The sequence below is a fragment of the Mauremys mutica genome, chromosome 25, assembly GCF_020497125.1.
Source record: "Mauremys mutica isolate MM-2020 ecotype Southern chromosome 25, ASM2049712v1, whole genome shotgun sequence".
NCBI lineage: Eukaryota > Metazoa > Chordata > Testudines > Geoemydidae > Mauremys > Mauremys mutica.
The window spans coordinates 4,918,340-4,932,596 of NC_059096.1; the positions used below are offsets into that span (position 1 = coordinate 4,918,340).

Consider the following 14,257-nt stretch of genomic DNA (forward strand, 5'->3'; position numbering starts at 1 on the left):
AATCACAACCTCAGAGCCAATTATAAAGCTTCCTTCCCTCGATTTCAATTCTCGTGGGTGGCTAACTCTCTCAAGCCCTCTCAAGATCTAATATTTGCATTGTTATAGCACCCAGGAACCTCAGCCAAGCACTATGTAAACAATGAACAAAAACGGATAGCCCACTTAACAGAAGTCTGGATAAGCAGAAGTTTGACAACTCTTGTTTACTAGAAATTACAGATGGCACTCTCAAGTCTCTGGATTTTTAAAACAGAACACGCTGAATAATTGTAGGAAACAAGATTGAAGGCGGTTTACTTGGGTAGCTTCTCTCTTTCAGGTGCCTGCCCCACGTGTGGGTGCTCACACCTGCGTGCCTACAGCCACACTTTCACTGCCACCCCCTAAAAATAAAGCTAAGTAAAACAAAAGAGAATAAAAATACTTAAAGTAACGGGGGCTGTAAACGCATCAGCTCTCAGTCTTGGGGACTAGAACCTAGCTAATTAAGGATCCAGCATTTCCCACTAGTGGACCTCCAGGTGCAGGGAGAAACGGGAAAAGGAAGGAGTGGCCTGGTAGTTGAGGTCCTGACTTCCCCACCCCAAGGTGAAGAGTTAAGATTCTTGAACTCGAGTCTCCCCATAGGTAGCTTATTGACCTGGAAGGCCAGGCAGGCTTCTGGCCTTATCTTTGATTTCCAAGACCTTTGGACAAATCAGGTACAAGGCCCCATGCAATTTGGTCCAAGCAGGTTCTAATTAGGTCATCCTTAGTGAGTGTCAATTTTTGGAAACGTCCCATTTAAATCAGCAAATAAAAAACTACCTGGTGTTTTGCATAAGAGAACCTGACGTCTACGAGCAGACAAAGATATCAATAATCCAGACACAAGACCATGCCAACTTCCTCAAATGGTCTCATGTAAGTGAAAAGGTCTTGAGATAACACTGTCTCCAGATTACAGAAAGTTTAGCTATTTAGAAGAGTTTTGTCAATCGGAAAAACCTGAGTAACAAAAACAGTCACAACATTCATTCACCGGCAAAATTAAAAAGTGATTTCAAACTTGTGATCAATTTAGTCATTTCCAGTTTCTTCTCTGCAGTTTCTCGGGAGAAAAGTTACTTTAAAACCCATCATGAAGAAGTCCATTAAAGTTTTAATTTCTTAAAAGGTTATACAAGGTTTGTATTCCCATGTATGCTCTCTCTCTCACACAGTGAAGATCCCAGGCCCTGGCAACAGCTGGGGAGGTGGTGGTGTTAGCAGTTCGGCTTTGTCAATCTCTGGTTTGCAGAATGAATGCACATTCTGCACATCTATGGGAAGCTAGGCATGTTTTGGAAAAAAAACAAGTGTGTGCTTAAAATGACTTCTGTGCGGGTCTCAACTCATGAGGAAATGGAGAAGATGAAGCGCTATGGCTTGAATTCTCCCCAATCTTTGTTTGTGGTGTTAGCTCAGCTCACTTTGATGGAACTAAAAGCTGGGAGGGGGCAGAATTCTTTTTTTTACAAGTTCCAAGCAAGGTAATAAAATTACTTTCAAGGTAGGCAGCTCTCGGCACTGTCACTGCTCAGCACAAAGGTCAGCCAGAACCCTATAAAGGGACATCAATATGTGCATGCTCCTCTTCCTCTCAGACACCAAGCCATATGCAATTTCCAATCCCACCTACCAGGTACTTTCAATGCACCCATCACCATATTAGCTGGGTTTCTATTGATACCTGTATCAAGAAGCAAATGGGATATGCAGGAAGCCCTTTGCTTTTATTGATAGCCAGTCTGATCTCAACCCCATACCAACCAAAGCTCTGGGCATCCTGAGAAACACTTAAAACCACAATACTGAAGTTGCTGCCTACATGGTCCAAAGCCAGCAGCCCCTCTTCTTCCATTACACATTCCCAGACAGCAATTCCACTACAGCACTGGCTCAGCCCTCCACCAAGGCCCATGCAAAGGCTGCTGGTTTGAAGCATCCCCTAAAGGTTAATGGATTTGGGCCGCTACAGACCAACATGCTGGGGAGAAGCATTCCAAAAAGGGCCCATCACACAGAATATGACCTCCAGCCCGTTTGCTCTTTTCCACTCAGAGATCAAGCTCTCACACCCACCTAACACCACCACAGCATTGGGTCATGGGGAGAGGTAGTTTCAGGCAGGACAGGCACAGGAATCTAACCCTTATCACCCAATGGATAAGACACTGGCTCACTGCAAGCTTCTCTAACAGCAGGCCTTGATTCTGGATTCGGTTGTGCACAGCAACTGAAGTAGAGCCACTTGACTATGTGCTTGTTGGTGCAGGAACACACTGTTGTGATTGCACAGTGCCTAGGACAGGGTCCTGGTATGTGACTGGTGCTCTCCATTACAGACATCTGCACCAATGCAACTGCACCAGTACAAAACCCAGTACAGAAGTGTTGCTTGCACCAGGGTGAAGATGCCTGCTTTTAAACATGGTAGGTCACACTGGTTATACTGCTGTGGCTACAAGTGCCAGCATGTCTAATGAAGGCAGCCCTTTGTGTGCTAGGATCACAGTTCAGACTCCCGTTGCCCTTTCAACAGGGGAAAATAAAAAACCATGAAGCAGAATGAGGAGCTGTGTTCCTCAGGGCTGGTCTACACAGACTTGCTTCTGATTAACTGTTCCTGTTAAGAGTGTCCCACCCAGGCATTTAATAAGGAACAGCTATTATGCTTTAAATTCATACCCTACCTTTACCCACATTAACTTCCCAGTGCAGACAAGTCTTATACTGGGTTCTTGTTTTAGGGGGTTGTGAGTTTATAATTCCTGGTGGATTGCATAGCTCTTAGTAGATGAACAGAAAGGAAGTCTTAATTATCTGTATTTAAATCTAAAGAGTAACACACCTAAAAGTGTAAAATAAAGTGTTTCACTTCATCTTTCTATTCTTACCTGTGAAGAGGGGGCTGAAAGCAACCGGAGAAAAGGCACTTTGAGTTCTTGTCAATCGGGGTTTCCTATTAAGAGAAAGAGCTAATGAATTATACAGGAAAGTAGCAATTCTTCCTCAGCTCTGGAAAAACTGTTCAGCTTGATCTTCTGAAAAAGTTGGTAGAGCCTAACACTACACTTGCAATGCAGTTTAAGACTTATGAGAAAATGTATGCAAATATTAAGCCAAACCTGCTTTAGAAAAAGTACAATCACCAATGCACAAAGCTAAGTCTCAGTCTTCATACCACATCTCTAAATAGATAAGTAACAAGTTAATTTCAGGAGGAAAGTCAGTTAGAGCAAATATACTCCAACTTGAGTCGCGCAGCCTATTTAAAACTGAGACAACGCTATGTTGAGCTAATTCTTTCCCTAGGTTGGCCATTACATCAAGATGCCTTAGTGAAACACGTACCACCAAGACAGAGTTACAGGTTACATGTGGCATGCCAGACCAGTTAACTCTGCATTGACACTCACGCCACGCGCAAGTGTCACATGAGGTACGCAGCCTTCTTGAAACAGTTTGAGAGATCAGGTGAACTGAGGAAAAGCTGCTCTCTAAGCCCATTCAGCTACATGGAAATGTAGCTAAAACATACCTCTGAGGACTCCTGTAAGATTTCCTTTCCAAAATTTACCTAGCACAAGGCTTACAAATTTAGCCACGTACTACCACTGCCCAGTGAAAATTAGCCTGTACAGTATCCTTGACTGAAGGATCCTAAAGGGCTTTGCACAGTTGGGTATTATCACCAATTAACATAGGAGAAACCAAGGCTGAGTAGCTGTGACTTGCTCAAGGATCCAAGTCCATTGCAGAGGTGGGAACTGAAACTCAGCAGTCTCCCTTCCAAGGCACTCCTCTAAAATCTAGCTCTTCGTGCAAGAGGTGATCTTGCAACAGTAAAGACAGAGAGTTAAAAAAGCGGTCAGAATTCTCTAATTTGATCCCTTGCTTTATACTTGAAAGTACTATTTATAGAGAGCCCAACCACAATGGTATCTGAGCACAGCCAATGCTGACCATGAACTGTTGTTTAAAAAAGCCTCCAACAGGCAGACCGGCTGGCCTACAACCTCACAGGAAGCAGTTTTTTTGTCCCACAACAAATAAAGAAACTAGCCTGTTTAAAGCTTGCTTTACAGAAGTTTAGTTTCATGCTAGAGGCTGCAAGACAAGGTTCCTGTGTTGGGGGTAAGAAGTACATGGCTGCTACTTGAGTGTTTCCAGGCAAATCAAGCCTGAATCGTGGCCTTTGTGCAAGACATGATCTTAAAAGTGTGCTACAGAATTCTAATAAGAGTGTCTACAGTGGTAGCTCCCAGTATCGCAGACAGCAAGCTAATACTAGAGCATTGTCTTAACAAGACTCTACCCAACTGCTGGCCACTTGAAAGATGTCCAATGCACTACTCCGGAAATCTCCCCACAGGCCAGATGAGTCAATTACTTAGTGCCATGCTTCACAATTTAAGAGCAGTGCCATCCAAACAAACATGTTTTTCTACATTCTGCCTTGCAACATTGACATGAAGATTTACCAACCTAGACATAATAAGCCCTTCTTTCCCATCCTTACCATGATGGAAATGCCAATATTTTACTTGCCCATCCAGGAGAATCTCTCACCCTGGGCAAATTGGATTTTACAAGGCTGACTTGGTAACTTTTGAGCTCTCTTCTTCACCTCCATTTTTAGATTTGCAAGGAGGAAGCGCTCTCCATAATCTGAATGCTTCCCTTAAATCCAAAATTCTGCTGCCATTTATACCCAAGTAACTTCATTGACTGATGGGGTAGCACAGGTGTGAAGGAAGTATTTCATTCTATTTTTGCAAATAAGGACAGTAGTGAGAAATACTCTTACCATTTAGATACTGATCACTTTTATGGAATCACTTAAAACCAAAATAGTTTGGCATTAAACCTCTAGCCATCTATTATTGAAGCCCGATTTTATCCTTAGAGGAATGAATAGCACGGAGCAGAAACATTTTAGACCTCTCTGTGCCATTACCAAAATGGCTACATTTTTACCCTACCATTCTATAATCATGTTTAAAAAAAGCACCATGTGTTATTGCTCACTTCTAGATCTGCAGTGGGGTCAGATCCAGAAATGATTCACAAGGACTGGACTCTGCTACATTTCACTATTAAACTCAAATGATCTCTTCTAACATTTCCTTTCCCTCTTCTCCTCAAGCACAGCAATGGTAATGATGGTGGAAAATATTAATAGTAATCAAGTGTGACCGTCAACAGAACACCGCTGCCTCAGTTTAACTTATTACAGTAGAAGATCCCTTAAGTGTCCCGAGGGAGCCATAAGTGGGCATTACGGTGAACATGGCAGTTGCTAAAGAATGCTGGTGATGGAATTTCCAAGCGGCTCACATGGCACGAACGCAAGTCTGAGCATCAGATGAGCCATATCAAATATCACAGATGACATGGCTAAGATGGGGTATCTTTAAATCATTAGAGATCAGAGGAGAAGACAGTGTTTTAGGTTCAATTGTCCATCAAATCAATAGCAGCTGAGACAATAGCCATGAGAACTCATTGTTCTGTAGTAAGTTAGGACAAGGTGACTTAAATCTTTTCCATTTCCAGTTTCTGTAATTGGTTCCAGACAGGCAGAGATGGTAATAAGTTAAATTGGCTTAGATCAAAGTCCTAGCCAGTCATCCCCACTGGGGTCATGTGACAAAGGGACTGTAAAAAAAGATCAAACCCTTGACCGTTGGGTAGGCAGATGCTGCTGGCCAGAGCTGTACGTGAACTAGCTATTGTAAACCGGCTACAAGACTTGGACCCAGGGGCGGCTCTAGTTTTTTGCCGCCCCAAGCACGGCAGTCAGGCTGCCTTTGGCAGCACGCCTGCGGGGGGTCCCCGGTCCCATGGAGCACCTGCGGGAGGTCCGCCGGTCCCGCAGCTTTGGCGTACCTGCCACCAAATTGCCGCCGAATCCGCAGACCTCCCGCAGGCAAGCCACCGAAGGCAGCCTGACTGCCGCCCTCATAGGGACCAGCAGGCTGATCCCCACGGCTTGCCGCCCCAGGCACGCACTTGGAGCACTGGTGCCTGGAGCTGCCGGTGCTTGGGCCACAAGCCTGCAACTGGATTCACGCAGGCAGCCTCTTATTGAAGTCATTGGGACTCTGCCTGTGCAGATGCAGTTGCAGGATCCATGCCTAACTCTGCACTCACACGTTTAATCTGAATGGAGCAGTGGTGCGCAATGGCTTCAGAGAGCCATTTCTGTGATGCAGCATTTATATATATCAATGCTTAGGCCCAAAGGCAGGAATGTTGCCATGGGTATCCCTATATTCAGTTGCAGTCAAAGTCCACCCCAGTTCATCAGAACAGACTATTAATCTTGGATAATGGGGTCAGTTTTCCTTTCAACTTTTGCTACATTTACTAAGCAGAGTTGCAACACGGTCCCTCGAGGAATCTGAATGCTATGGATTGCCTGGGCTGCAACTTCAAATACTGGGGATTCTGCTTAGCAGTAACATTTAAGAAAAGGTCGCACTAGGTAAACACCCTTCTGCAGTATAGAGACAAAACGTCTAAGAGTCAGTATCTTAGAACAGGAATTATTTGGGAAGGAGGAAGGGGCCGAGAGTCAGATATACTGACAGGAATCTGCCTGAAAGCTAAGTAGCAAGTCCAGGAATAGCAGCCTTTGACTGGAGCAAAAGTCAATTTTGAACTAACAGGAGAAGCTTTCCCCTTAGACTGCTACAGTCTCTTCCCCAGTCCTAAAATTAGTCTTCATGGAACTGGGTTTCCCTGCAAAAGCCCCGAGCAGCGATATAATCTGGGCAGGTCAGCCATCTGTGGCTCACTTTAAATGCCATGCCTATACTAGAAAAAAGTTTATTTTAACATGTTAGCTAACAAATGTTAAAACTACAGCATGCATTGTCTGCACCAGGGTTTTAACATGCATTAGCTGATTGAGGTAAACCCAAAGGGAGAGCATAGGCTTTACCTCAACCAGCTAACACGTAAACATGCCTTGTTTACACTAGACTTTTCACAAGTGTTAAAGATTCCCCTTTTTCTCCTAGTGAGGACAAGGGCAAAGAACCAGCAGTCTGCACAAAACACCGCTAGCCATGAGGAACCTGCACATATGGGCATCCTTGGGAGAGCAACTCAGCTAAGCAGTGCAGGTGAATTGGTATCTTGAGAAATGGTACTCAGCACACAAGTTAGGAAACCTAAAAAATCTTCTGTACTTTGAGGGAACTTGGAAGAAGGAGAAAAGACACCATATAACCCCAGACGGGAAGTTAAACTAACAAAATAGGGGGCAGAAGGAGCTGTAAGAACCCTGGTGCTGCCCCACTGCTAAAGCACAGAGGGTCCAGCAAATGTGGGCAATGCAGTACGTGGTTCCTTGAAAGCAGCCTTTCTTCCTTCCCACATCTACACAGAAGCAGATTGCGCACATAAGGCTGCAGGCCCTAACCCACTCTTCTTCACTGGCACGAGATAGCATAAAGCTCAACTCTCTAGTAGCTAGCAATGGATGCTCCACTATGAAGCCTCCTGGCGAGTAGGGGAACTGGAACAAAATAGCGATGCAAAACAGTGATGCACCTTCTTTCCTATCCCTCACAAGGAGAACTCCATGAAAAAGTGCCCATGTGAACAGAAGGCACAGTTCAAATCTAGACCTTTTTGAGAGGACTTGTGAAGTTCGATTCAGCACATTGAGCTAATCTTTGTTAAAATACTGCCTAATGTATGCAACAGAATCCCATGTTTCTGCGTGTAAGAGTTGGAAATTGTAAGAACAGTGACCATTGGATTCTTCCTTTTGTAGGAGAATTTATGTGGCAGTATGTTCTTTCTGATCGAAATCTGTTAAAATGTAACTGCTAATTTCACGCCACTTTATTTCAGTTCTCAGAAATCCTAAAGACTTCCAGTTCTGGTCAATAGCAAGAACAAGGAGTGAGTGAATAAACCACAAGTACATTAGCAAAATAGTGTCGTTACAAGCAAATGGAATCTCTCTGCCATCTAAGGTCCATTTATGGTAAATGGAGCTTGTAAGCCACAGTATAAAGCAGCTTCAACATCTCACATGTAGAGAACCACCACGGCTCATCTCAGGAGTGCATTAACAGTACTTAAGGCTCAAACACATTGACCAGCGTTAAGTGGTAACAAGCTGACACTGCAATTTAGCCAAGAAGTTCAGAGGCTAACTCATGACATCCCCTATTTAGAAGAAGCCAGTAATTTCAGTCGCTCACCTTACTGGTGTAGGCTGGGAAAGGTTTTTGGCATATTGGCTGCATAGTTACCACAATCTGGTGCTCTGGGCCACAATTCTCCAAAGGTTGTTTGCTACTCGCTCATGAGATGTTGGGGGATTTTCTTGCTCACCCATTATAAGTTCTTAAACTACGCCCTTTATATGTCCTCTCTTCGCAAAAGAACTTGCATTAGGCCAATCAATTCTCCTGGTCAAGGACTAGACTGTTTCCAGAGTCCATTAAATGCTGCTCCTGGGCTGACCAGAAACTTCTTGATCTCAGCAAGGCACTCCCTGCCTCCCCACCAACAAAAGCCAAGTAACGTCACCTCTACAGCATCCCCAGCCGCAGAAGCTGGGATGTAGCCTCTGCAGTGCAATGGAAGCTTGGAACTCCAAAGCCCACAAGGTAACATGGAGAGCAGAGAACAGGCCACCATGGGAGCCCCTTTTGGTCCCAAATACTTCACTCCTCCTGCTGAAGCAGTTTCCTTTTGTCCCTATTAACTTATGGCTGTCACAGGAACAAATACAAGCTCACTGGGTATGCAGAGCTCACATGTGACTATTCCTACTCCAGCGCTGAATATTATTGCTGAAGTCATATTGGAAGCGGCCCAGGAGAACATAAGGCTCATTCTTTTGACAACACTGTTCAGCTCTACAATTCTTTTCATCAGTGGTTCACAAGATAGGTGCTGACTTTAGAGTTCCAGGAATAAACAAAACAGAACAGTTCAAACACTGGTTCAAAACTCTGAAGTCACCTGTTGATGGAGACAACAGCACTGCTAGTATCACCAAGTCTACAATAAAATTTAGATTATGATACTAGTGCTTCCTAATTTTTGGACAAAGAGGGGGTTGTTTTAGTTGGTGTTTACGGGCCACTCTACATTGAATGGTGGCTTAGAATGTACGCTAACAGCTTATGCTAAAGACCCTGTTCCTCCTCATATTTAGCTGTGATGCTGGAACTATCTTTCCCAGGCCTGAAGAAGAGCTCGGCGTGGCTCCAAAGCTTGTCTCTCTCACCAATGGAAGTTGGTCCAATAAAAGCTAACACCTCCCCCACCTTGTCAATCCAAGTGCAAGACAAGAGACAGCAAATGGAAACGGACAAATTGATGGGGGTAGGAAACAATGAGACAGTACAGGCCAGCACAACAGGCTGCAGTCTCAGCACACTCCAAGCCTAGCCAATGTCAAGTTTTTTTTAGGCATGCCATGACTGCAGTCACTAACCGAAGAGCTGCAGTTAGAAAGCTCTAGCAGTAATCAATGACCTGATGAACTAAAGCCTTCTTAAACTAACAAGTTCTGCCCTGAGGATGCATACACCAGATACAACAACAACTCAAGAACCCAAAAGCCCATGGCTCATGCTCCTGGATATTTAACAACTATTCCTTCCCAGGTGCTGCTCCCAAAGCATTGTTGGGAGTGTATTCCTGCTTACACCTATATTTCATATACCTGACCTCTGTTGGTGGGAATGCTGCGCCCCTCTGAGCAGGGACTTAACAGCAACAAGCACGATATTGGCTATACATAACCCATGCCCTCCTTGGACGTTTGTGCTGAGAACAGACTCATGATGCATGCCTGCCCATGGAGCTGAACGGGCATGCTGTTACATAGGCATGCCAACCTCCTTTTGTCAATGACAGGAAAGTACCCTACAGCGTACCCCATGCCCCTCCTGGTGAATGGACACTAAGGCATCCTTCTGCCCCACACCATGGCAAGCACTTGCCCTCTCCCATACCCCCCTTTCCTTACAGTGAAAGCACAGAGGCTACATGCCATATTATATATCCCTCTCCCTCCCTTGCATTAAAGGTGTACACCCTGGCATACACACACCTCCCCAGTATGGCTTCTCTGGACCTTCGCAGAGAGAGCACAGGTCAGTGTGTAGCCTGGCCTCATTCCCCACACCCTTAGGCCAAGAGCAGGTGCACGGGTTGTTGCTACTCGCATGTGCCGCCACCACCTCCATACTCTTGACATCTGCACCCACAAGCCCACTCAGACCCTTGCCTGGAAAACATGACCCTACTGCATCAGGAACATGATGGGGGCACCCCCAAAGCGCTTGCTCCCGCTGAGAGGTCAGCATGATGCAGCGCAACCACTGCCCCTGTGACCCCTGACGTCTTGTGCAAACAGCGCCTCACACCCCTGTGCTTAGTGCATGGCTGCTGTAAGCCTCCCCCCCCCACCACAAACAGCCCCAGCCCACCCCCTCGGTGTCCTGCCCCAAGCCTGCGGAGTTCACCAGTGCCCTGCCCCCCCAACACCGGAGACCCCCCCAGTCCCGAGCCCTCCCCCCATTGCTGCCCCTCCCCTTACCTGCCCGAGTCCTGCTCCCGGCCCCTGGGGCTGGACACGTCGGTCAGGCTCCCAGCCGAGGCGGGCAGCTCCCCCGAGCGCCTCCTGCCGGCGGCGGGCTCCCCCCCGGCCGAGGAGCCGCTGCAGCTCTTGGTGCGGAAGAAGCGGCTGAGGCGGATTTTGAGCGAGCCCTTCCTAGCGGCGGGGCCGCCTGCCCCGGGCGGCGCGGCAGGAGGGGGCGGCGGCGGCGGCTGGGCCCGGCCCCCCGACCTCCCTCCCACGCCGGCCCCGGCCCGGCCCGGGCTGCCCAGATCCTCCTCGGAGCCGCTCTCGGCCTCGTCGGGCTCCAGCGCCTCCAGCACCAGCAGCGCGTCGCTGGTCTCCTCGGCGGCCGGGCCGCCCGGCGCGGGCAGCAGGCCGAGGCAGGGGCAGCCGCCGGGCCCCTTCCCGCGCTGCAGCTCCAGCGCCGCCAGCTGCAGCTCCAGCCCGGCCGGCGGGAGCCCCCCCCAGCGCGGGTCCCCCTTGGGCTCCAGGGCGCAGCGGTGCCGCGGGCAGAGCAGCTCCGAGGGGCCGGGCCCGTCCCCGCCCGGGCCCGCCGGGCCGCCCCCCTCCCCCGGCCGCCCCACGTTGCGGAACACCATGAGCTGCGGCGGCGGGCGGGAGCCCCTCAGCGGCGGCGGCGGCGACCCCCCCGCCGCGCCGCCCTCCTCAGCGGGGCCCTTGGAGCCGCCGCCCGGCTGCGGCCCGGCCCCATAGCCCAGCAGGCGGCTGAGCACCCGGTACGAGGCCGCCGCCGCCGCTGCTGCCGCCGCCTCCCCCTCCCGGAGCTCGGCCCGCTGCATCCCTCCGGCCCGGCTCGGGGCGGCGCCTCCCCCCGCAGCCCCCGGGACCCGCCGCCGCTTCCTTCCCTCCCTCTCCCTCAGCGGGGGCCCTGCCGCCGGCCACGCCCCCTCACTTCCGCCGCCGCCGGCCACGCCCCTTCGCTCCGGTCCCTTCCGCCGGCCGCGCCCCTCACCTGCGTCCCCCGAGCGACGTTAGCCCCGACGTCCCTAGGCCCCACCCCTTAATACGTAACTCGGCCTACGTCAGCCCCGACTCCAATAGGCCCCGCCCCATAACCGAATACAGGCCGCGCCCCCTTCCCTAGGCCCCAGCCCTGTTCCAGCCGAGGGTTGCTCCGCCCTGTCTCCGGTAGGCCACGCCCCTACCCCAACCTAGGCCGCACCCCTTCTCTTTTAAGCCACGCCCTCTGATTCCCTGCCCCACAGTCAGCCCTATGCGCCCCTACCCTTCCTCCTGGCGCTGGGCCTGATGTTTGTTGTGATGGGCGCTGCCTGTGGGGTGGGGCTTAGCCTGCCCTCTGATTTCCCCTATCCAGCCCGTCACTGTGGTTGCCGATTATGGCCTGGTGTGACACTGACCTAGGGTGATCAGACAGGAAGTGTGAAAAAGCAGGACGGGGTAGGGGGTAATAGGTGCCTATATAAGACTAAGCCCCAAATATCAGGACTGTCTCTATAAAATCGGGACTTCTGGTCACCCTACACCCGGTGTTCTCAAACTGGGGGTCGGGACCCCTCAGGGGGTCGCAAGGTTATTACATGGGGGGTCATGGGCTGTCAGCCTCCACCCCAAACCCCGCTTTGCATCCAGCATTTATAATGGTGTTAAATATTTAAACAAGTGTTTTAATTTATAAGGGGGGGAGGTCACACTCAGAGGCGTGCTGTGTGAAAGGGGTCACCAATACAAACGTTTAAGAACCACTGCCCTACACTGACTGGTCTCCTCTGATTGCCCCGTTATGTTTCCTTTTCCATCAACCACCTTCTCCACCCGTCTGTGGTCTTCGGCCCCCCAGTATTGCAAGTCATTCTGCAAGGGCAGCTCAATGCATCCTCAGTCACTGATGATCCATTTGCAGGATCAGGGCTTAAAATCTCCCCCACTATCCATTCCTATCTCTCGTCCCTGCTCACACCAAAAATATAACTGGGTTCAAAAAAGAATTAGGTAAGTTCATGGGGGACAGGCCCATCAATGGCTATTAGCTAAGATGGTCAGGGACGCAACCCCATGCTCTGGGTGTCCCTAAACCTCAAACTGCCAGAAGCCAGGGCTGGACGACAGGGGATGGATCACACAATTTGCCCTGTGTTGTTCATTCCCTTTGAAGCATCTGTCACTGGCCACTTGTCAGAAACAGGATAGTGGCTGGCTGGACCATTGGTCTGACCCAGCATGGCCCTTGTTATCTTCACTTAGCCTAGCTCACCATTCTCCCCATATCCCGTCACAGCTGCCTCCAGACCCCCTCCTCCCTCTCGGCTCTGTAACCTAGGCCCCCCCCCCCCCCGCTGCCCCCATCCCTCCCAAAGCATTAGTTAAGGTCCTTATTCGGTACCAGTAACATTGCTCCTCGATCTCATCTGCTCCTCACCAGGGCTAGTTCCTGACTCGGAGCCCCAAATGCTGCGGCTGAAAAGAGGAGCGTTCGTCAAGCACTTACAAGTCCAGCAGAGATTCAGCCCCTTCACATCTCAATGGAGCAAGTGCTAGAAAGGCAGTGTGACCTAGTGGGTAGGACGCTGCTCTTAAACTCCGGGGACTTGGGTCTAGTCCCAGCTCTGCCATTGGCCAACATGTGTGAGCTTGGCTGAAGTGGCATGGGCGGGAGAGGAGTCTGCTCGGCCCCCTGCCCACTCAGTGGCAGCTGGGAAGCGTAGACAGGAACAAGTGTGGTAGCCAGACAGATGCCAGGAGCTCAGAGAGGAGACAGGGCTGAGCGCAAGCACCATCCCTGCTGCCCATAGAGACACCCCCTTACCCAGCCCTTTGCTCCCCTGAGCAGTTCTCTATACAGATGCCCTGAGTCCCCCCACAGCCTGAGTGCGCCCCCAGCCCTTCCTCTGGACTCACCCCGAGCAGGAGTTAACTTCTTCCTGCCCGAGAGGTGCTGCACAGAATCTGGCCCCCAATAATTCCATAGACAGGAACAGACCCGGATCCTCCCCCCTGGGAGTTTGGTGCCGAGTTGAGGCTCTGGGGTCTAAGTGTTGATACAGTTTCTCTCCTGGCTGCTGAGCACCTGCAAAACACAACGCCTGGAGATCCAAACTGAGCTACGTAAAGGAGGAAACCAAACACGGGCTAACGTTAGCCCTGGCACTGGCAGTGCCAAGCCACGGGAGCACCACGGCAGGCTTTGACTCACAATAATTCACCTCCTTTCGCTGCACAATGACACAGTATTTTGGGGAGGTGTGAGCAGGGGTCCTCTAGAAACCCACCATTTCCTCCAGAACCAGAACCTCAGACCCCAACCCGATCCGCGGGGCCATCTAAATTCAGAGCCCAAATCTGCAGCCTGGCCCCGTCTCCAATGTTCTCCTTCCCGCCGCTGCCCCTCTGCAGAGAGTGCAGGACAAGGCTCCCTCATTGACTTGCACTGAGCCAGAAGGAGGCGCTAGCGATCAGGCTTCTCTTTGCGGGGCGTGGGGAGCGGGTCTAAGGCAGTGCTTCCCAAACTGTGGGGCGTTCCCCCCAGGGGGACATGGAGGAATGTTTGGGGGGGGTGCGGCTGGGCTTGGGCAAGCCCCCACGGTGGGGGGGAGGGAGCACCACCCAGCACCACTCTGCCCCCCAGCTTGCTTCTGGACCCGGCCCTGACCA

General features: G+C 50.1%; 1 protein-coding gene across 1 annotated transcript in view; it reads right to left on the reverse strand.

The window, feature by feature from the left end:
- The window catches only part of SOCS7 (suppressor of cytokine signaling 7), a 33,282-nt gene extending 21,855 nt beyond the window's left edge, over positions 1–11,427 (reverse strand). The window contains exons 1-2 of the mRNA XM_044999191.1: positions 10,607–11,427; positions 2,922–2,986 (exon numbers count right to left, since the gene is read on the reverse strand). Of these exons, the coding sequence (XP_044855126.1) occupies positions 2,922–2,986; positions 10,607–11,427 (886 nt within the window). The remainder of the gene's footprint in view (positions 1–2,921; positions 2,987–10,606) is intronic.
- Positions 11,428–14,257: the final 2,830 nt, after the last annotated feature.